Source organism: Sciurus vulgaris (genome assembly GCF_902686455.1).
Source record: "Sciurus vulgaris genome assembly, chromosome: 12".
Taxonomy (NCBI): Eukaryota; Metazoa; Chordata; class Mammalia; order Rodentia; family Sciuridae; genus Sciurus; species Sciurus vulgaris.
This window is the reverse complement of record NC_136473.1, coordinates 98,291,567-98,313,061: the sequence shown is the minus strand read 5'-3', so window position 1 is coordinate 98,313,061 and position 21,495 is coordinate 98,291,567. Positions and strand designations below refer to the sequence as shown.

The window sequence follows — 21,495 nt, the reverse complement described above, 5'->3', positions numbered from 1 at the left end:
ATCATTTAGCATCACTCATTCTAAGAAATTATTTATAACTTTCTGCAATGAGAATTGATCTCTAGAATGATTGAGCCTAATGATTTTTGCAGGGGGAATACCTTGTATTGAATTTTAAGCTTCCTCTTTATTTGCCCATTGTTATTGCGTGTATGATAAATATATGACTGATCAGGAAAGCACAATAACTGTAGCACCCCATTCCTCAACTGTCCTTGACATAGAACATGAAAATATCCATGGCTGGCTCTAGCAGCCAGTGTGGAAAGTGGCAAAGCTGCTCAAAGGCCGTATCCTCCTAGACAAGTCACTTTATTTCTCTGAATCTTATTCTCCTCATCTTTAATGTGATGCTCTGCTTTTTGTTCACAAGAAAGTTGTGAGATCTAAATGAGGTAAGATGTGAACATGTATCACCAGCTCACAGGCCTGAACGTAGCAAGGCATGCTGGGTAAACTCCCCACATTAACTTCCAGAGCAGGCTGAGCCCCAGCTAGGTGCTTGCTCTGTGAACACGACAGTGGGAGTCACGCAACTGGTGCTTGTGGTGGTGGTGTGGTCAGCTAGCTGGGTGAGCCTGGAGCCAGGGTTCTCTCTGGGTCTCAGGCTCCGCAGCCTTAGAAAGGGGAATGGGTCAGGTGACCTCCAAGGGCCTTTCCAGCAGGAATGTTCCACCCGGAGCTTGGTAATCTGTGGTCCTCATCCTAGAAATATCTAAAAAGACAGACGTTTCCTCCTACGACAAAATCCAATTATGAAGTGGAATCGGGTTAGAATGATCTCCGTGGCCACGTTGAGAACTTTGGGGACTCAAGGCCATAAGGTTGAGTAAACTGTTGGTAAACTTTCCTCCACCCTTTTAAGCCTCCTTCCTTCCAAAGCCCACATTGCCTCTGGTTTGTGGTATCTGCTGCCATCTGCTGGTCAGCTTTCGTAAGAACAGCTGAAAACTGGGATATGGTGATGAGGTCACACTGTCACAGAAAACCATGTGCCATGGGGGTGGGAGGTGCTCACACCAGGGACAAGTTGCTGTGGGGAAATATGGGAAGTTCATTGCTCTCTGTAGCTATTTCTGCTTTGAAAATTGCAAAGCCCACTGTTGTGCAGGTTCTAATAGTTTCCTTCGGGGATGTGTTCTCTCCTCCAGCTCTCTGAGTCCTCCTCCTCCTGTTCCTCCATCCATTCCATGGACACAAACTCCTCAGGGATGTCATCCTTAATCAACCCCCTCTCCTCCCCTCCATCCTGCAACAACAACCCCAAAATCCACAAGCGCTCCGTCTCCGTGACATCCATTACCTCTACAGTGCTGCCTCCTGTTTACAACCAACAGAACGAGGACACCTGCGTGATCCGCATCAGTGTGGAAGACAACAACGGCAACATGTACAAGAGCATCGTGGTAAGGGGACGTCTCCGCCCGGCTGTCCCCCCAGGACCCCAAAGTGCGTGTGACAGTCCCGCATCTGCACATTCACACGGGGAGACATAAAGCATGGCGGATGTGGATGTGGACTAGTGGTGTATTTGCATAGAGTATGCACGTAGGATATAATTGTTACATGGAAAAATTATTCATCCAGTTAGATGTCATCCTTTTCAAAGTTTTCAGTTTGGGAGACCGTATGGATGTGTCCAGGGAAGAGGCCCTAGCTCCCAACCTTGGAAGTCGTCTTGCCTCAGGATTTATAATTGAGTCAATGTTCATTCTTAGTCATGTGTTTCCTGGTGAAATTTTTTTTTCCCTTTAGTTATTGGGATTTAGTTACTAAAGTGAACAACCAAACTGGAAATACAGTTTCGAGTTTCTTATAAAAACTGCTTTTTCCTGAGGATAGTTTCAAAACTGCTTTTAATAATGGCCATCTTTCTGGAAGAGGCACAGAGCTTCCGTAGTGGGTGTGCGAAGTCTAGTATGTTATTACAAGAACAGACCCCTTGCTGTAAAGGGCCTGTCATGTATTCAAAGTCAGATTCTCCTCTGCGGCAAAATCCAGAGTCATTCCAGGCCTCTCTCCCCACTCGCCTCTGTAAGGGCCCAGTGAGCTCCCACAAGCCGAGGTGTGGGGGCGCTCTCCTTTAACCTTCCAGAGAAAAGCTTTGCTAAGGCATTCCTCAAATCAACGAAGTAGCTACTGAGCTGTCGCTGTATACTGGTTGAGGGACCCAGCTTTGAGGATGGGGACAAGAAAGAGACATTTCTGTCTTTGAGGAAGTTATAATAAAAAGAGGGAGATCATACAGCATTATTCAGAATATACTAAATGCTTAACAGAGGCCAGACTAGATTGGACGGGGTCTTGTGACCCATGAAGGAGTTTATATTTATCCTGCAGAGTGGGCTTTTCAGTAGCCATCAGACTTGATCATTAGGAAAGCAGCTAGCCCTGGGGAGACCTGCCGCTGGAGAGCAGGGGAGACCAAGGCGGAGGCAAGGCGGGAGGTGAAGTGGGCTGAGGACAGACGTGTGGTGGAGAAGGTAGGGAAGCCTCTTAGGAGATGTTATTGCAGCTTCTGGTTCCTCTGGGGAGGGTGAGGAAGGAAGGGAGGGTGAGAGGCTGTCCAGGCCGCTGGCTGTAGTCGGTGACTCCCAAGTGAGGTGCTGACCACTGGAGGAGGAGGCTTGGGAGGGCACCTGAGTCAGAGACACCAGGAGGACATCCTGACGGCTTGGTCTAGTGGACAGTCAGAGACAGGGTGGTGGACGGCCAGTGCTGGCTCAGTACTGGGAGCCATGCAGCCCCTAGCATGGACACCGTCGTGTGGGACGAGGCCAGCTGAACTGGGAGGGAGGAAGGGGCTGATACAGGAGCACCAGAGGGGCAGGGAAGGTCCTGCGTGTCAGGTTGTCTTTTCAGCGTGGCCTGCTCACATGCTTCTCTTACTTGTGCCATCCGGAGACAAGTCATTTCTGCCACCTAACTCTGCAGTGTCTCTGAGGTGTAGCATGGATTCGCACGCCCAGGAGTGACACTGTGGGGCGTGCCGTGAGCGTGTGCGCCGCCTGGTCTGGGGAGATTGAGTGGCCGGGATCTTCCAGCCCCTTCACGGGGAGTCTTGAGCTGCTGGGCTGAGTGTGGGCAGTCTGTTAACAGACGACCTCCAGAGTCCTCTCTGCGCAGGCGCTGCCTCCAGGAGAAGCACACCTCTGCCATCTGCCTGTGGCTCTTTATGTCACACACGGTGGTGCCACTCACCCTGGGAAGCCCTACACCAGCGTCCGGGCCCACGCTGGGGAGGTGGTGACATGCCACTCCGGTGGTCTCCTCCTGACAGTCCGCCTGAAGGGCGTCTTGGGTCCCAGGATTCCCTTTATGAATACATTGTGAGCTCGCCCAGAGGATGGAAATCATTTAATCCAGGTTTGGCCTCGAATGGCACGTCCCAGACTTGTTGGTCCCAGAACCCCTGTAGAACCTAAAAAGTGGTTAATTATTCCAAAGAGCTTAAGGCTAATACAGGTTGTATCTATTGATAGTTACCACATTAAATATTAAAACAAATTTTAAAAATATTTTAATTAATTTAAAACAACAACAATGAACACATTTCACATTCTTGCAAATTATGTTTTTACTGAAAAATATCTATTTTTTCCAAAAATGGTTCAGTGAAAGAGTAACATTGTTTTACTTACAATCTTCTTCCAGAACGTTTGCTGAGAGGTAGTGAGTGAATGTAGGTGTCGCGAACACTGTGGCTGCTAGTGTGCCCCACTGATCCGGCTAAGGTGCCAGCGGTCTCGTCCCCACCATTGCTTTGCAAGAACAATACGAATTGTCGACACAAGAGAAAAGACAAACGATGTCTTAGTATTATTACAAAAATGATCTCATGAATCCCTTCCAAGATCTCAGGGACTCTGGGACCCGAGAGTCCCCATTGAGAACTGAGGCCTGGTACAGAAGGTAGGAGAAGCAACAGTTTAACCCTCACATCCTCAGTGACCATGGAGAGGTGTCTTCTACCACCACGTCCAACGCTTTCTAAGTGACATTTCTCTCCATTAGGCCAATCACAGCGTTAGTTTCCTGAGATCTCTTAAATAGATAATGCAGTACTTAGGGTTTCAGGAATGTGGGTGACAGTGATACCCAAGCCTCATTCACTATGCTGCCAGCCACGTGTGGCAATTGAGCTTTCAAAATAGGCCAAGTTCAAACTGAGATGAGGGCAAGCTGTGAGTATAAAGCACATACCAGGGTTTGAAGATGTGGTACAAAAAAAAAAGAATTACAGTATCTCATTAATAGTTTTTGTATTGATTTTATATTGACAATTTGGATGCATTGGGTTAAATAAAATATATTAAAATTTATTTGGTGGACTGGGGTTGTAGCTAAATGGTAGAATGCTTGCCTAGCACATGGGGGACCCTGGGTTCTATCCCCAGTGCTGCAAAAACAATTTTTTAAATTTTATTTTTCAAAAACTTTTTAGTTATGTCTGCTAAACACTTAAATAGACAAGTGGCTCACATCCTATCTCTGTTGGCGGTGCTGGTTCAGTATAACAGCATAGGGCCACACCACTGAGCTATTAGTTACTGCAACCTTTAATTTCCCTCAGTAGCTTCTAGGTACAAAGCACTAGGATCCCAAGGACAGCCTTTGGCCTCCTTCCTCACTTTGTGGCCTGGCTTAATCCTTAAACAAAAGGCTGAAGCCTATCTCACATTCACCCCCAGGTGGTGTCCTTTCTCCTTAAGCTTCATGCTGCTAGTCTGGTTTGACCCAGTTTGGAAAGAATTTCCTTCAAACTCTTGAAAAACTATTTTCCTCCTTTAGAATTTCCTGTGCACCTATTTTCCTCTTGCAAATGGACATGCCAGACATTTTGGTAATAGACAAGTGAATGAGGTCTATTGCTTACAAGAACCCCATTGTAATGCATGTCATTTATTGAATCACAAACACCAGCTGCTGCCTGAGCAGAGGGAGGCATCTGGGCACTGCCATCCTCGATTGATCGCGCTGGCAGAGTGTTTTGGAGAAGATTAGACTCTGTGTGTGTGTGTGTGGAGGGGGTTCTCTCTGCAGTCCTCTTACCTCCATTGAGAACAGTTTTTAGCATTAAGCAAGAATAATCTGAGTTTTCATTACTTCTCTCACATTTAAAGAAATCACTCAAGGTCTGGCACCTAGTCAGCCCTCCAGTGTTGCCCTGCACTGGTTGGCCGCTGGGCAGGGATGAAGAGATCAGACTTGTGCTTTTAAGATACTTAGAAGCTGATTTTTATTGAAACATAATTTATACATAATTACATACACAGATCTTAAGTGTTCAGTTCTTTGAGTTTTAGTAACTATATGTTTGCAAAACCACCACTCCAAATCTAAATAGAGAACATTTCCACCCCCACAATTCCCTGTGCCCCTTCCAACCAGTCCTTCTTAACCTTGAGGTTAATTTTCTAATATCACAGATTAGGAGTGTTTTGTTCATTTTGTTTTTGAAAGGATAAATTCCAGTAATATGCCATCTTTTGTGCCTGGCTTCTGAGATTCATCCGCATTTTTGCACCTGCCACTTGTGGGTTCCTTCTGTTGTGAATATGCTATAGTTTCTTCATGCCAACTCTGTGCTCCTGTTGCTGGAGAATCAGGTCGATCCTACTTTGGGGCTATTATGAATAAATCTGCTCTGAATATTTGTGTGTGTGTCCTTTTTTGGACATTTGCTTCCATTCCTCTTGGTACGTACCAAGGAGGGGATTACATGGGGTCACTTGTGCTCTCTGGCAGAGCCGTAACCATTTCTATCCCACTTACTGTAACTGGTCCCAGAGCAGCAGCTCAGCACACCAGCATCATCTTGTTCCAGCACTGAGAGTACTTTACATTTTCTACCATCCCCTCATGGATATATTCTTTCATTGGGACCTTGACCAGTGTGGGGACAACAGGCAGTACAGGTGTTCTCCCCATTTTAATGTTCTTAGGCCACTGTTCTCATGCCACCAGTCCCTTTTCCCAGACATTTTTGCACAACACAAGGCAGCAAGAATAAGAGTGTCAGGCCCTAAGCCACATGATGGAGATTCGGGCCTACTTTTTCTTCTATTTGGTGCAGTGTCTCTGGTCTAATTCTTAAGTCCTTGATCCATTTTGAGTTGAGTTTTGTACAGGGTGAGAGATAGAAGTTTAATTTTATTTTACTACCTATGGATTTCCAGTTTTCCCAGCAACATTTGTTGAAGAGGCTATCTTTACTCCATTGTATGTATGTTTTTGCACCTTTGTCTAGTATGAGGTGACTGTATTTATGTGGGTTTGCCTCTGTGTCCTCTATTCTGTACCATTGGTCTACCTGTCTATTTTGGTGCCAATACCATGCCGTTTTTGTTACTGTTGCTCTGTAGTATAGTTGAAGGCTGGTATTGTGATATCTCCTGCATCACTCTTCCTGCCCAGGATTGCTTTGGCTATTTTGGGTCTTTTGTGCTTCCAGATGAATTTCATCATTGCTTTCTCTATTTCTATGAGGAATGTCATTGGGATTTTAATTGGAATTGAGTTAAATCTGTATAGTGCCTTTGGAAGTGTGTCCATTTGGATAATATTAATTCTGCCTATCCAAGAACACGGGAGATCTTTCCATCTTCTCAGGTCTTCCTCAGTTTCTTTCTTTAATGTTCTGTAGTTTTCATTGTAGAGGTCTTTCTCTCAGGAGAACTCTCCTAGGAAGCCTGAAGCTACTTTACAAAAATTCATTGTTTTTGCAGTTAACAAGCCAAGACAAAACCCCCGCGGTGATCCAGAGAGCCATGCTGAAGCACAACCTGGACTCAGATCCAGCCGAGGAGTATGAGCTGGTGCAGGTCATCTCGGAGGACAAAGGTGGGCACGTGCTCCTCGTCACAGCAGATCCATGTTGTTCCCCAGTTGGTGAAGGCAGAAGGGGATCATTTATTTATTTATTTATTTGTTTGTTTGTTTGTTTATTTATTTATTTATTATTGGAATCTAGTGGTGTTTTCGAAGGTGCAGGGATGAACAGCAAGGTGACCATCATGCTGTCACTTCGCTTGGAGAACTGAGCATCTCAAGCAGCTTCTCCCGCCCTGCCCCCAACTCTTGTTTATCCTGCACTTTTGCTGAGAATCCCTCAGGCGCATTCTTTGTATATTTCTCATGAGCATTTTTCTAGGGAAAGGTCTCTCTGTGTGTCAGGGGGTAGGAGTAGGTGGGGGCAGTCTGTTGGGTCTTTACAGATGACCCCACACCTCCTTTACCCAGTAATGTGTTTCTCCATGGTGTGCAAACCTGAAAGTTAGCAGTCCATGGAAGAATTTCTCATTCTTCCAGCCAATCACCTCTGGATGTATCTATTTGCTAATTTGAAGTGGGATGGTTTCTTGAGAGGAGGAGACAGGCTGCTTAATAATACCTCTGTCACAGCACAGGGAGTGACTCAGCCAGAGCAAGTGTCTTTCAGTGTAGAGCAGCAGCCCATATTGTCACTGAGGCCAGCTCTGTCTGCTGACATGGCTGACACTGCTGCAGTGTCTTAATGGAAGGCTCTGTTCACCCGCAACGAGGGCCCTCCCCAGAAAGGAAGAGCAGAATCCTACAAGTTGGGAGTGTGGAGGGAGCAGCTGTTCACACCATTTGACCAGTGAATCACCCAGGACTCGCTCTTGGATTCAGAGAAGAAGGGCTAAAACTAAATTAGGTGCCTTTTCCACAAGATGAAAACTGACAGCCTCTGAGAATCTCCTTCAGCTGCCTCTTGGAGGTTCTGTCATTCCTTCAGTGGGAGGACAAAACTTCCTGGGTTCTAACTTTTTAGTGCAGTTGCAGTTAAAATTCTAAGCCCAAAAGTGGTCTGGAGTTTTACCATGTGGCCCATGGTAACACCTGGGTGGAGACCCAGGAGCCCCGAGGTTCAGCCAAGACCCATCTGCCCACCAGATGTGTGGGCTCAGGCAAGCCCTTGACCTCCCCGGCTATGGGCTGTAATCAGTTAAATGGAGACAATACCCTTCTGATTCCTCATGCACCACAGTGATGCTGAAGATGACAGAAAATAATGTTCCCGAAAGTGCTCTGAGGAACTGCCAAGTGACACGTAGCAGAAATGTGTGGGTGGGATCCCAGGGACCCTTTGAGGGGGTTGTTCTGTGCACACAATGTACCAGAGTTATTTAGAACCCGATGGGGTCTCAGCTGTAGAGTTTTTCTGAGGCTTCTTCACCCCTATTCCAGAATTAGATGCTTCTGTGGGTCACCTCCCCAACTCTACTGCCACAAAGCTAAACTGCAACATTTTCTTTTTTTATTCTTTCAAGTTTTTTTTTTTTTTTTTAAGAAACCTGTTACCCCTGAGTGCTAAATACCATAAATTATCTCTTAAAAATAAAAACAAAAATAAGTTTGCTTTGGTAATTTTATATCATACTCAGAGCAATCCTGTTCAGAAATTGCAGATAACTAGTTGGGATTTGTGGAAATCAGAAATAGTTTGGATGTTAGCAGGTAGACACTGCTTCATGTGGATGTTATTTAATATTAAAATGCAGTGACTCAAGTAGAATAAATAACTGGGTCGACTTGAGATTACTTTAAAAAGATATTCCAGTATTCCAAGAGAAGCATTTTGGAAAATGCTATAGATTTTCTGTTTGTTCCATATCATTGGATTCCCTTAGTCTTTGAAAAACTCTGCATTCCCACTTGGCAAATGGACATGGGAAGAAGCCTGAGTTCTGGTTCCAGTCCTGCTGCTCGCTAGCTGTGGTCTTCGGGATCACACCCTCTCCTTCCCACTCTGCTTTAGTCTAGCTTTAACATTCTGTACTTAAACATTGAATTCACGGCAGCGGGTATCTTAAACCTTAGTTGCTTTTAGTGTTTTGCAAGGGGATTGAGGTGTTGTTGGGACCTATTTTGTGGGTGGTGGCCACATTCCAAGAACGATGGGCCCTCATCCCAGTCTCGTGTCTGGGCAAGGATTATCCCTGCCCCTGGCCTGGCCCCCACATGGGCTGACTGCCTTCACTTCCTTCTGTTTTTCAGAACTTGTGATCCCAGACTCAGCAAATGTCTTCTATGCCATGAACAGCCAGGTGAACTTTGACTTCATTTTACGCAAAAAGAACCCCGTAGAAGAACAGGTGAAACTGCGCAGCCGGACAAGCCTGACCTTGCCCAGGACAGCTAAGCGGGGCTGCTGGAGCAACAGACACAGCAAGATCACCCTCTGAAAGGGGCACACTCGGCCCCTCACTTGCCACAGGCAGAGCGGGCTGGGTAAGGCCGTGGTGATCGCAGTGACCATCCAGTGTTAGAGGATCATCGGTGACATCCGCAGATATTTATTGAGTACTTCAGCTGAGAGAGACTATGTGGAAAGATTGGACATGAATTGACATGAAAAGGATGGACAAGTCACTGATTTTCTTCCACCTATTTGAGACTGAAATACAAAATTATCCACATGTGTAAATATATATATGCACATATATTTAGTTACGTATGTGTGTGTATATTTATATATGTAGATATATCAGAGGGACTTTATGGGATATTCTGGACTATGGAAAACAAATTTGCACAATGACCTGAGAAGTTGAGGTCACTTTTAACAGGGAAATAGAAGAAACCGAGAACCGAGTCTCCTACCTTCTGAGTTACTAGAGTCAACCCTAGGAATGCGGTGTCCTTCCTGCCAGTATTACCTGAAGTCTGGGCTTTATTTCGGTAAAGGGAGAGGATTTCTTTCTCAATCAAGTGCCACCAGATCAAACAGTTTGCAGAGGCTGGAACTGCCACAGGCTGAATGAAATGCCACTTTGGGAAGGGTTTGGATGAGTCAGTGGCCTCCTACCTCTGCCTGCGTCTGCCGCTCTCTGCTCCCCAGGAGGGCAAGGAGGGACTCCAGAGGCCTGTGCCCCACTGGTCGCCATCACACCTCTAGAGTCAACACGAGCCCGGTTCAATTTCTGGAAACCCTGTCGTGTTTCTGTTTTCTCTTCTAAGAACGTATCACAGTCATCGTTGCACAAATCGCCACGTTCTTGGGTAACTTATCAGCCAGGAAAGAAAACGCAAAAGAACGGTGACCTGTTTGGACCCTTACCTGTCTTGGAATGCCACTACTTCCTTGCCTTTTCTGATTGCCTTTTGCATGTAAAGCTGTCTGGAGTCCTTTGCCATCTGGATCCTAGTACCTCTATACTATGTGCAATTTGTTCCTCAGGTGTAGACATTTCCACTGCGATTGACTACATTTAATCATTTTGAACCTGTGAAAGATTTCCAAACAGCGAGTGCTCTGTTGATAGCCCCTTGGAGATGATCCCTGCTGATAAAGCATCTATTTTGCTTATTAACTTTCATAGCATTCCTGTGCCTAGTCATGGAGAAGGAAATGGGACTGCATATATTATCTCAGTCCTTTCTCAAAGAGGTACATTCGTCCAGATGGAATCGATAACGTTGTTTTTTCAGGCCCCTATACTGGCTAGAACTGTGTCACTTTAAAATGACATTTGTGTCTCTAGTAACACCATCATGGTCTCCCTTCCAAATCTGAGCTATGCTGGGGTTTGAACTAAAAAGCCATATTTGGGAAGTTGATGTGTAAGAAGCACTTTCAGATTGTCTTTTTTAAGAAAAAAATTCCCGAAATGCCAGTTTTTATTCCAAAAATAAAAAGAATGAACCCAGAATATGAAGTGCAGATTGTAACATGGAGCTTTTTAAAAATTTTCTAATCCCGATACAGCTCCCAAAGGTTTCTGTGGGATTGATGTTATGTAAAAAGACATGAATTCTGTAAGAAACACAGAACAAGTTCAGAGATTTGTGATGATGGACCAAAGAATGAGCCAGAAAGTCCTCAGATTTCCTTGGTCTTTCTAGGAGATTGGAATGTGCATTGTAAAGATCGACTGGGTTTCAACTAGTCGAAAAAGCACTTTCTTCTGTTTGTGAGCCTTGTTCAATTAATGCTTCTGCGTGTGGAGAAGAGAGGGTTAGGGTCACAGCCATCATGGAGACTGAAGTAAATGTAGCCCCAGCCTGGTGTGAAGGTCGAAAAGAAAATGTAGAACCATTGGCCTGGTCTAGGGTGTGGCTACCAAGACAGACATGCTGTGCCCATGTGCTCGCCCTGTGTGTTTATACTGTACATGTAGAGCCTAGATTTATATACTGCAATGTAAAAAAAAAAAAGTATATATATATATATGTATATATATATATACATATATATATATTTACCTTTTTTAAAAGATAATGGAAATTCCAAAGTAGATAAAACATGGCCTCATTGATTTAATGCCACTTTATAACTGTCTTAGTTTGCTTCCTGGTGGACAGCGGGGCAACGCTTTCAGCTGCTCGCATGCTTGTCTCTGCATCTCCATCATCTGTTTACCTTTTGGTTAAACTAATAAACTGGTTTGGGACTTGGTTGGCATTTGCTGCCAGACCCAAAGGGATTGTATCTGGAGTGTTAATCAGGAGGGCTCTGGGTTCCAGATCATCAATAAGCCCACCCTGGGTCAGCTGGAGAGCCGAGGGAAAGCCAGGGGCAGTTAGAGGGGGTCCTCCCCACCGGCATGTGTCACGAGCATTTGGGAGCAAGAATGATGTCCTTAGGAAGCTTCCTTCAAAGAGGGTGCTTTGCCAGATTGCTATTCTTAGGAGTCACTCAGTGGGGATTCCTTTTATAAAATCCAACTTGGAGTGCAGATTCGAAGTAGCACTTTTGTGTTTCTTCTGACAGCCTTTCCCAGAGCCACCATGACTACTATCTGGATCATCTTGAAACCTTCCACAGTGCTCCAAAGGTCAGGAGGACCTCTAGAGGGAGGAAAGTCTTCCCACAGGGCGTACGGTCTGAGCCCAGCTCCGTTCAGCAGATAGCCAGTCTCAGAATTTACTCAATTGTTTCCAAGTGTTTCTCAGAATTATTATTTTCCAGTAGATTACTAAATGGACCCAAGTTATCATATTTTGGGGGCCCTTAACAGATTTTAGGAAGAGCCTAAAAATTGATAAATTGATAAATTCAAGGAGCAGGAAAGGGATTTCTATCTCTGGTACTAGGTGACTATTTTTTCAAGAACACTCTAGAAAACTAATTCCCTTGTTTTGTTCTTATCTAGGAACTGGGCTTAGTGACTTTTTGCCTGGTGACACTGTCCTTAGATCATTTCTTTGAAGCATTTTCACATTCTTCATGTCACATAAGCACTGGGGAGGCATAAGTGTCACTATGTGCCCTGACTTTAGTGGTATCAAGACATTCCCTGACCCCAAATCTTTTTCTACAGATGCCTAAAATTTCACTATGAAAAGTTATTTGCACTGTGATTTTCCTTATCTTTCCCTCTAGAATCTCTCCTAGAATGAAATACCTCAGGGAGAGATGTGGTAGCCTAGGCTAGACAAGAGAGAAGCAAGCAACCAAGAAAACTCAGTAACTTAAACCAGAGTTTTATTTTGTCATCTATGTGACAGTGTAAAGCAAATCACACAGGTCTCTTTTGTGACTTTCCTCTGCTGGTAGCCCAAGGATCCAGCCAGCTTCCATCTTATAACTCCACCATCTTGGTTTTTTTTCCTTTAAGTCATAGTGATGGTAAAAAGAGTATGAACTTAAAGTTAGATCAAAATGATGCATGTCACCCCAATCACAGTCCACTGGCCAGCCTGCTGGCCCTGGTCTAAGCAGGGGAGGTGGAAATGGAGCTGCTAAGCCCTGCTGTCTGTACCACAGATAGGTCACCCATCAGAAACAGTGTTTGGAAGAGATGGCAGTGAGGACTTGAGATGGGAGTGCACAGAGCAAAGGAAGAGTTGAAGAAGAAAGATGTTTAAAGAAGGAGAGAATGTCAGAGTGAGTTCATCTAGAAGCCTGGAAAATTCAAAAAGAGCCAAGTCAAATTTAGGTCTTCTAGATTCAGAATTTGGAAACGATTGTTGGGTCTGGTTTTTCAACAACTCTACCGAGGTGCCTGTGTCAAAGCAATTCATTCAACAGTTGGAGGGATCCTACGTATGTGATACTTCCTTATGGGTTCAAAGGGGCCTTAAAATCATGTAGTCAGTACCCACATGGGACATGTGTGGAGCTGAGGCCCAGAACATTTACGTTGCCTGGTTAGGCAAATGTGACAAGCTCTGTCAAAACCCACTCCAAGCTTGTCACACTGGGATGAGCACCAAATAGAAGAGGCTTTCTGACAGATACTCCCCAATGGCCTCACAGAACTGGAGAGAATTCCAGGATCCCTTGGCCCCATCCCCAGCCTTCCAGTCATGTGAGCTTATACAAGTGACCTTTGTTAGATGCACATTTGGATGGTTCTTAAAGTCTCCGGAGAACATTCACTGCAGGCCAGAGCACTGTTGTTATCCTAAGCACGATTTCCATCACACAGTTGAGAAATCCATTGAGATTAGGATTATGAAGTTAGCTCCCCAGCTGGGGTCTGAATCCATTTCTGAGCCATGGGCTCGGCTGTCCCATGGTGGTTGGTGCAGGTGAAGAGCTGGGGAAATCACCAGCCAAATGAAGCGTTTTCAGAGGAGAAGTAGATGTGCCTGGGGTTCTGGTGCAGCCAGAAGAGCTGGCTCTAGGACCTCCACCCAGCTGCTGTCAACAGGTGATCACAGAAGGACTTCCCAGGAGTCATTTCATCCCCCACCACTTACACCCAAAGCTCCATGTGCTACCCAGGTCCAGAATCAAAAGGCTGCCAGTACCCAAAGTTAAGAAGAAATAGGACAAAGGACAGTGAGTGGTATTCAAACTGTTTCTGAATTGCTCCTGCCGTTCTAAAAGAAGAAGAAGAGGAGAGGAAGGAAAGGGAGGAGAGGGGAGGGGAGGAGAGGAGAAAGGAAAGAAAGAAGAAAGAAAGAGGGAGGGAAGACAGGCGGAAGAAAGGAGCCCATTTTGAAATGGGGGAAGCATTCCAAATGATTCCCCCGACATCTCTTTTGGATCCTGGTGTATACCATAACCAGCAGCCAAGCATGCCACAAAATGTCATTTAAGAATGTGCAGTATGATCTGCTGAATAATAAATATGTGCTATTTCATAGGTGGAAAGTACAGAGGTAGGAGCTGTAAGTTCCTGTATCTATCAGGCTGTGTGTGTGTGTGTGTGTGTGTGTGTGTGTGTGTGTGTGTGTGTGTGTGTCTGTGTTTAAGAAGGGGATTGCGATCTAAACATTAACCGTTAAAAAACAAAACCCACTGTCCACCAGAAACTGTGAGGTGACTGCAATTTGGTGTGGTGGGATCTGACCATCTAGGAGTCTAAATCGCAGCCATTGACTACTTTAAGCAAGTGACATCACTTAGCTCTTTCCTTATCTGAAAAGCAGGGATCACTAATAGCTCCTACCCTTGAGGTTCATGCAGTATTAAGTGACAGTGCTTAGAGACCAAGCATTTGTCACTCTGGCTCACATGCAAGCGTTAGATGCTACTGTTCCTACAAATGAACTGGCTTCCAGAAAGCTGTGTCCTCAAGCCCCCGACCCCCCGGCCTGGGGAGCAGCCACGCCGTCCGGATGAGGCGTGAAGCCTTGGAGGTGGGCTCCAGTGTGTGGAACAGCACCCTGGGGAACCTGAGCCGGCTGCCACTCGGGGGCAGCACTGACTCATGGAGTTGGAGAGTGTCCAGGACTCCTGCAGCTCACTTCGCAACTGTGGTCCGGAGCGAACAATGGACAGGCCTGGGGGTCCAGAGGCTTCGCAGGGTGGCTGGGCTTTGAGAGGGAGGCTGAGGAGGAGGAGGCCCTGACCTGGGGCATCTGGGAGCAGAGGTCTGTGTGGTGCCCAGAGCTGGTGGTGACTCCTGTCAGGGCTCCTTGGATGCCCTTCGTAGTCAGAGAGGGACAGATCTTTCAACAGAAGTGGCGCTCTTGGGTCCCGCCCAGCCCCCCCCCCCCCTTTCTGCAGGAAGGAGCTCTGGGATCCAAAGACCCGTGCAGGGTGGCTGAGACAAAACTGTAAAGTGTAGCAGCCACGGGCATGGGACCCCGGACACCTGCCATTCCTTTGTGGGCAGCTCAGTTCAACCCCACCTCAGTCCATCCCACCGTTGAGAGCTGCGAGTGAAAAAGGATAAAGTAGCCACTTTAAGGACGAGGCTGTTGCCACCCCGTTTAGGTCTCCCTCCTACCACTACTTTCCCCTTTCACTGTCTCTCCTCTTTAGGCCTGTGTGCCAGCATTGAGGGCTCCAGCGACTGGCCTGACTTTCTCTCTATTACCCTTGTCCTTGAACTTCTGTCCTGGACTCAGCTCTGGCAGCAGAACCTTGCTGTGTGTGTGCTGCTCTGGAAGCTGCCTCTTCCTCCTCCCGTCCGATTCTTCAAGGGCTTGTGCCACACTGGCCCCTGGCACTCGGCTCTGTGCGTTCCTGCCCTGGCCCCAGTCTTCACAGTTCATACTGGTGTTTCCCAAGGGCACCTAAAACCCTTCAGCTCTCATTGTCATCACTGGGACCACTCAGCTCCTGCCTAGTGGTCCCCTTCAAACTTTTCAGTCCCTCTTGGGAAGGGACACTTTGTCACTCATTCTTTCTAAGTTTCTCTGCAGAACAGAGAGGGAGGGCTGCCCACTCCACCCTGAAAATCAAGTTCTCCCAAGAGCAAGAGTCTGGCTGCCCCAAGAACAGGGAAGGCCAGAGAAGCCTTCTGGGGCCACCCAGGCTCCCGAGCAGGTGCTCCAAGTCCTAGAGCTGCTCAGATGTAATTTTATTAGAATGCCCATTACCAGGAAGCCATGCCGAAGAAACTACCAGAAGGAAACCCAGCAAATTAAAAGTAAAGAGAAACAATCCACAGAGCTGGTTCTTCGTTCTTTCCACCCCTTTACAGGGTGGATGAAAGGATGACTTTGGGCCGGGAGCAGCACAGCTGGTGGGGCAGGAACAACCCAAGCAAAGATCATCTCAAACTTGAGCACATCTGTGAGAGGAAGCAAAAAAGACGAGAAAAAAGTAAATTCGAAGAGCAAAGGGAGCCATTTTCCAGGCAGCAACAGATTTGAACAAGCCACCTATCCACCACTTGGCCTGAATCCCGTTCAATGTCCAAATTCTGTCATTAAACTCTTCCTGAATACTCATCCAAATTCCTCTGTGCTTATCCTCCGAGAAGATGCCATTTTCCAGGTAATCTTCTATAACACAATGTCCAAACCCACTGTCATCCCTTCTCTATTCCAAGTGGACAACGAAAGGCCCGGTCTGACTTCTCATGCGTGCCTCAGCCACCCTGCATCGGGCTTGCTGGGGACCTTTGGGCCCCTCTCTTCCTGCTCCCCTCCCTTTGCCACATGGATCAGAACACGTCTGGGGGCAGCAGGCTCTTGCTTAAGTAATAAACATCACCAAAAATCGTAATCTGGGCACACGGAGGATTTCTGAGGCCACTTACTCCTGAACTGTCTGAATCAGTCACCACAGTGTGCTATTTTCCTCTCAAATTACCAGCCTCATCTTAACTTCACCTTGTCTGTTCTTAACTTCTTGGTGAATTAACCTGTCTGTCGTGGAGACCATTCCGTATGGCTCCTCTCCCTACGTTGTGTTGGAAAGACTGTCCCAGAAGCACATTGCGGAAGGCCTCCTGGGACGCCGCTTCAGGTTACCATCCCTGGTTGGGTTCCCTCCAACCAAATATGAAAAACCCCGAGATTCCCAAGTTTGTATTGAAATGGGAGTGTTTCTTGCTTTAGGTACCAACAATTTCCTAGAAAACTGCATTTTCTGTCAGGAAAGTAACCAAACCTCGAATCCCCCAGCAACAACAGCCTCTGTAGTTGGGATCAAAAAGCCCACACAAGGAAGGTTGACCTTACCGTCCTCCTCTCGCCTGGCGGGTTCCCACCCATCCCCAATCCCGACGCTCCCACTTTTCCGTCCTATTGAGTCTCCTGTCACCCCCAGTGGTTCTTTCCACAGTCCTGCCCTCGCTGTGCCTAGATAGCACCCCATCCCCGTGCCCAGTCCTCCTCCCTCATCCTTCAAAACCAGTGCGAATCTCTCCCCCTGTAGAGCGGCCCTGGCAGAACTCCTCAGCAGAGCCAGGTCTCTGGAGGCCCGCGACCTACTCCCTTCCAGTCTCTGGGACACAGCCGTCCCGTTGTGCAGCCACCTGCTTGCCTGGCTCCTGCGTGGCCTGTGAACCCCACAGTGGTAGGGACCGTCCCTAGTCCCGAGTATCTCAGTGCCCAGCACAGGCCTGAAAAAAGATGAAGCTTTGAGATTATAGGGAAGCTGGATTTGAACTCCAAGAACTCGCTGGAACTAACATGGACTCTCCTTTTTTTTTTTTTTTTTTTTTTTTTTTTTTGTCCCAGGAGAAAGTTCCTTGGCCTATACAAGCATCTTGATAGCTTTCTGTGTCTGGATAGACTGACCTGTTTGGACACAGAGGCAAGAGGGGCACTTCCCTCACACCCTCCACAGGGGGCGTCTGTTTTTCTAGAATTCTCTTCAGCATGGACCCACCAGTCCATGACAACACCCACTTCGCAGGAGGGCAGTAGCCCTGCTTTCTCAGTTCTCATGGGAGTCACACAGTGGAGAAGGTCTCTGGCCTCTGACCTCCGGTGTCCATGGTCTAGGACTGCAGGGTCCCCAGCAGTGTTGGTCACTGGCCAGTGTTTGAGGAACCAATGAACAATTACAACTTTAAGCGAAGTTATTTTTTAATTTTTCACAAAGAGCTCCAGAAGGCAAATAGTTTGTCACTCCCCCACCCGAAATAGCACGCAAGACAGACAAAAGCAAGGTGCTGGGATGCCAGCTCTTTCTCTTCTCTAGGGTTCCTGCAGCAGACCCAGGTGACCCTAAAGCAAGTCATGCTGTGGGTCCTCTGCAAATTGAAGGTGCTCAGACCACAGAGAGCAGCAGCAACACTGCTCAAGTGGAACTTGTCTATCCAGAAGACCCGGCCTTGGATCCCATGAGGAATCCAGACAGGGTTTATCTCAACTCCAGAGGTAGAAAGCAGGTGCCAGGGGCAGAGGCAAAGGCCTCTGTACTGAAGGCCTCCAGTGAACACCCAGGGCAGATGCCTTGGTTTATGACTCGAAGGGAGGCAGAACAACAATGAGGTCAAAGTACCTCTGGATTGCTGAGGAGAGGGTTGTCCCCCCAAAATGCTAGATCTGCAGTTTACACTGTTCACAAGAAGAGAAGGTTGCTTGGGATCCAGACCTGAGCAGGGAGAAGCAAAGGCTGGGCTTACAGGGCCAGAACTTTATTCACAGTACAACAGTCCTAGATGAAAATTCTAAAATGTAAGTTGAGCATCTTTGAAAAATGAGAATTCTTAAACCCATCAGACCAGCTGACAGGGGGGAAAATGTTCCCTATTAAACAAAACAGCACAGAAGTCAATCTTCTTCACTCCCAATTCTCAGCCACTGCCCACCCCAGCAGAGAGAGTCATTAAAGCCAGGCACACTTTCACACACTCATCTATGCAGACAAAATACCAAGTCCCCACGGAAGCCTTAGGAATCACCTAAGGAGTTTTCACTAGCTCCCCGGATGTTCTTCCTGTTTTCCTAGAAGAGTCAAGTCCTGACAGCTGTCCCAGCAGTAAAAACTGGAGTGGGACAAGATACCTCTTCTCAGATCCCTGGCTTATTAGTCAGTGGAGAACAATATCAAGAGTGAGGAAGGAAGGTGACGGTGGAGGATGTTCTTGGTGTCCTAGGATGACAGATGGTGAAGTTGGATGGTCTTGAGTCCAGCTTTACATGTCACATAAAATCAGTCTGAAGGCAGCAGAATGAAGTTTCAGGGAACATTTTGAGAAAGGTGGTCTGCCTAGAATTTGGGCTCTGAGCGTTTCCCTGGTTGTTGGCCTAAATCTGCTGTCCAGTCCATTGTTTCTGACCAAAGTCTCTCTCGAAAGGGAGAATAATTTACTTCTAAATGGTTGGAATACCCCAGCCACAGGCCTCCCTGCAAGAGACAGGCTGGGAAGTTCAGGGAACTCAGATGGTCAAGCCAATGTGTCTACACTGGCCACTCCCAGGGGTGCAATGAAAGCTTGCAACATCTGTTTCTCGGCCTCATCCTACAGTCAATGTTTTCCCCACATTTTGTAAAATAAATAATTCAAAATATAATGAAAAATCCAGGCAAGGACAGTTGCTGGCCTAAAAATGTGCTGTGTCCCTCAACAATCACTCATAAAGCTCACCACCTGCAGCTCATTCCCAAGCTGAGGGGTGGAACAGAGGGTGTAAGGTGCTACAGCGGCACGTGGACCCCGGGACAGGGCAGGAATACCCCAGCTCACCCCACATATATTACATTTATCTTTATAAATATAGCTTCTGGACCTAAGCAGCCACAATAACAAAGGCCAAAGGTTGAGGTTTTCCTTCCTTAAATATCTACCAAATAACATCCACATGGCAAACTGGACACTTCTTTATTCCAGTCGCCATGATGGTCAAGGGCCATGTCTCAGCCAGACCCAATTATCCATCCTTATTGGATAATGAGGAGACTAATTTTTAAAATTCACTTTGTAATAAAGCTCATGACAGAATTTCTTTAAATAAAAGCCTAATTAATGTGATTTTAAATGGTTTGATTCCCTCACTCAAAGGGAGAAAAAAATCTTGTTATGTATACAAGTTTTCAATCATATTTTTGCATAAAATGGACTGTCCCGACCAGTGAATGTGGCCTAGCTGGCTGGGCTGTCTGTCCTGACTACCCATTTCATGATGTGGTGACTTGTGGTATTATCCCTCGGACAGGACTCTGAGCCACCCCTGTGGTCTCCTTGCTGTAGGCAGCCGTGTCATAGGACTATTGACAGAACTGGGTGTCTAGACTGAAGTGTAACTTAGCAGTTCCCATAAGACCTATCTTACGGGAATTTGTGTTTAATTTCCCTATTCCTCTCTGCTTTCAGAAATATCTTCATTTTGATCAATCACATGAGATCACTTTGGTTAGATGAACTGTGATCAGTAAAAAAAATAAAAATGAAAAATAAATTGGAGTAAACAGATGGACAGCACTCTAGAGAAACCGAACAGTGACGAACAGCATGGGTCGTGCTCCCTGGACGCCCTCATAGCTCATCCCTCGAAGGCACAGTGTCCACAGAAGTTGGTGATGGCAGAGCCTCTGTGTTTTTGGCATTGCTGTGGATACGACCCTGCTTGCGGGACTTCCAGGAATGTGTCCTGTCCCAGTCGGTGGCCACTGTCTCATTGTCCCAGATGGTCGAGGTCTCTGTGTCACTCAGGTACCCCGGCTGGCCTGTGTAATGCGTGGGGTAGATCAGCAAGGGCTCTGCAGAGAAGGCTTTCAAGTCCCTGGATTCATAGTACTCCTTGTACTCAGCTCTGAAAACGAGAGGCACACAGGCACGTGAGGGGTTAGAAAACTTAGGGAACAGGGGGAAAGAGTAGGGGGCCCTTGCTGGTCATCTCCGAAACGACTAGGATTCATTTCATTATTTTTCAAGTTGTGTTATTGTAGAAAACCTTAGGCTCCAAATGCAATCAAGGTTTCTTTAAAGCTTGCAGAAGATCTACACAGACAAACAAGCAAAAAGGCAGGACACTTCCAGTGCATTTGGATGGAAGAGTTTAAACGAAGAGTTTCAGGTCTTACTCTGAAAGTTAAAAATTAACTTCTGCTGGACTTTAATGATAAATAAACATAATTGTTTTACAAAAAATGCCCAGTTTCAGGATTGAGATCCAAACAGCAGGGATGGGTGACTGACATGGTGACTTGGATGCATGCCAACCAGGCTTTGCTTTTGAGCTTCTTGCTCACGTTTCAACTGCCTTCAAGTATAAAGTAGAAGGACAACTTGACCCCTTCCCAGAGTTCCAATATGGGTTACATGAGGTGACATCTGAACAGCCCCTTGGTCTGCAGGGCAATGTTAACTAAATAAGGATTGATTTCCCTTATATTTCAAGGAATACTGTTTTGAGCTACATGTTCTGCCAGGGGACATAGGTAAAGTCAGTCTCTGATGTGCTACATAAAAGAGTGTGAGGAGATCTGGACAGGAGACAAAATGCACAGGATGTAATCTGGGAAATCTCAACAGCTAAAATGAAGACCATCTAGTTGGAGATCACCCAGCTACAGAGGAAGAGCCAAGGCTGGAGATTGGTCTTCTGCTCCATTCCTGCATTTAGTAAATATCGATTGAGCCACTATTATGTTTAGTATTTAGACTAAGCTGTAAAGTGCAGAGGGAGTGTTCCTGCCCTCAAAGGATTCATGACTTATTTAGGAGACGACAGGTAAACCATCAATTGCCATATGTTTGGATCAGTGCTAGGTCAGAGTAAGCTCCTGGGCTGTGGGAATTCTGAGCGTCGCACTATCTTCTTCCATGGACACCCTACTCAGGTGCCACCTCCACACCATTGGACTTCTCATACACCTTTGTGACTTCAGGAATTACAAAATATTATCATGATTTGCTTATGAGTCTGTGTTTCCAACCAGATTGTGGA

The 21,495-nt window shown here is 46.4% G+C and overlaps 2 protein-coding genes across 7 annotated transcripts in view; one reads left to right on the top strand and one right to left on the bottom strand.

Moving 5' to 3' along the window:
• Window positions 1-9,427, top strand: part of RGL1 (ral guanine nucleotide dissociation stimulator like 1) — a 147,119-nt gene extending 137,692 nt beyond the window's left edge. For all 6 annotated transcript variants that reach the window (XM_079108019.1, XM_079108018.1, XM_079108021.1 and 3 more), the window contains 3 exons: window positions 1,152-1,406; window positions 6,729-6,843; window positions 9,022-9,427. In XM_079108019.1, the coding sequence (XP_078964145.1) occupies window positions 1,152-1,406; window positions 6,729-6,843; window positions 9,022-9,209 (558 nt within the window). In that variant the 3' untranslated portion in view covers window positions 9,210-9,427. The remainder of the gene's footprint in view (window positions 1-1,151; window positions 1,407-6,728; window positions 6,844-9,021) is intronic.
• Window positions 9,428-16,462: 7,035 nt separating this feature from the next.
• The window catches only part of COLGALT2 (collagen beta(1-O)galactosyltransferase 2), a 126,555-nt gene continuing 121,522 nt past the window's right edge, over window positions 16,463-21,495 (bottom strand). Inside the window, exon 12 of the mRNA XM_079108040.1 lies at window positions 16,463-20,358. Coding sequence (XP_078964166.1) covers window positions 20,082-20,358 — 277 coding nt within the window. The 3' untranslated portion in view covers window positions 16,463-20,081. The remainder of the gene's footprint in view (window positions 20,359-21,495) is intronic.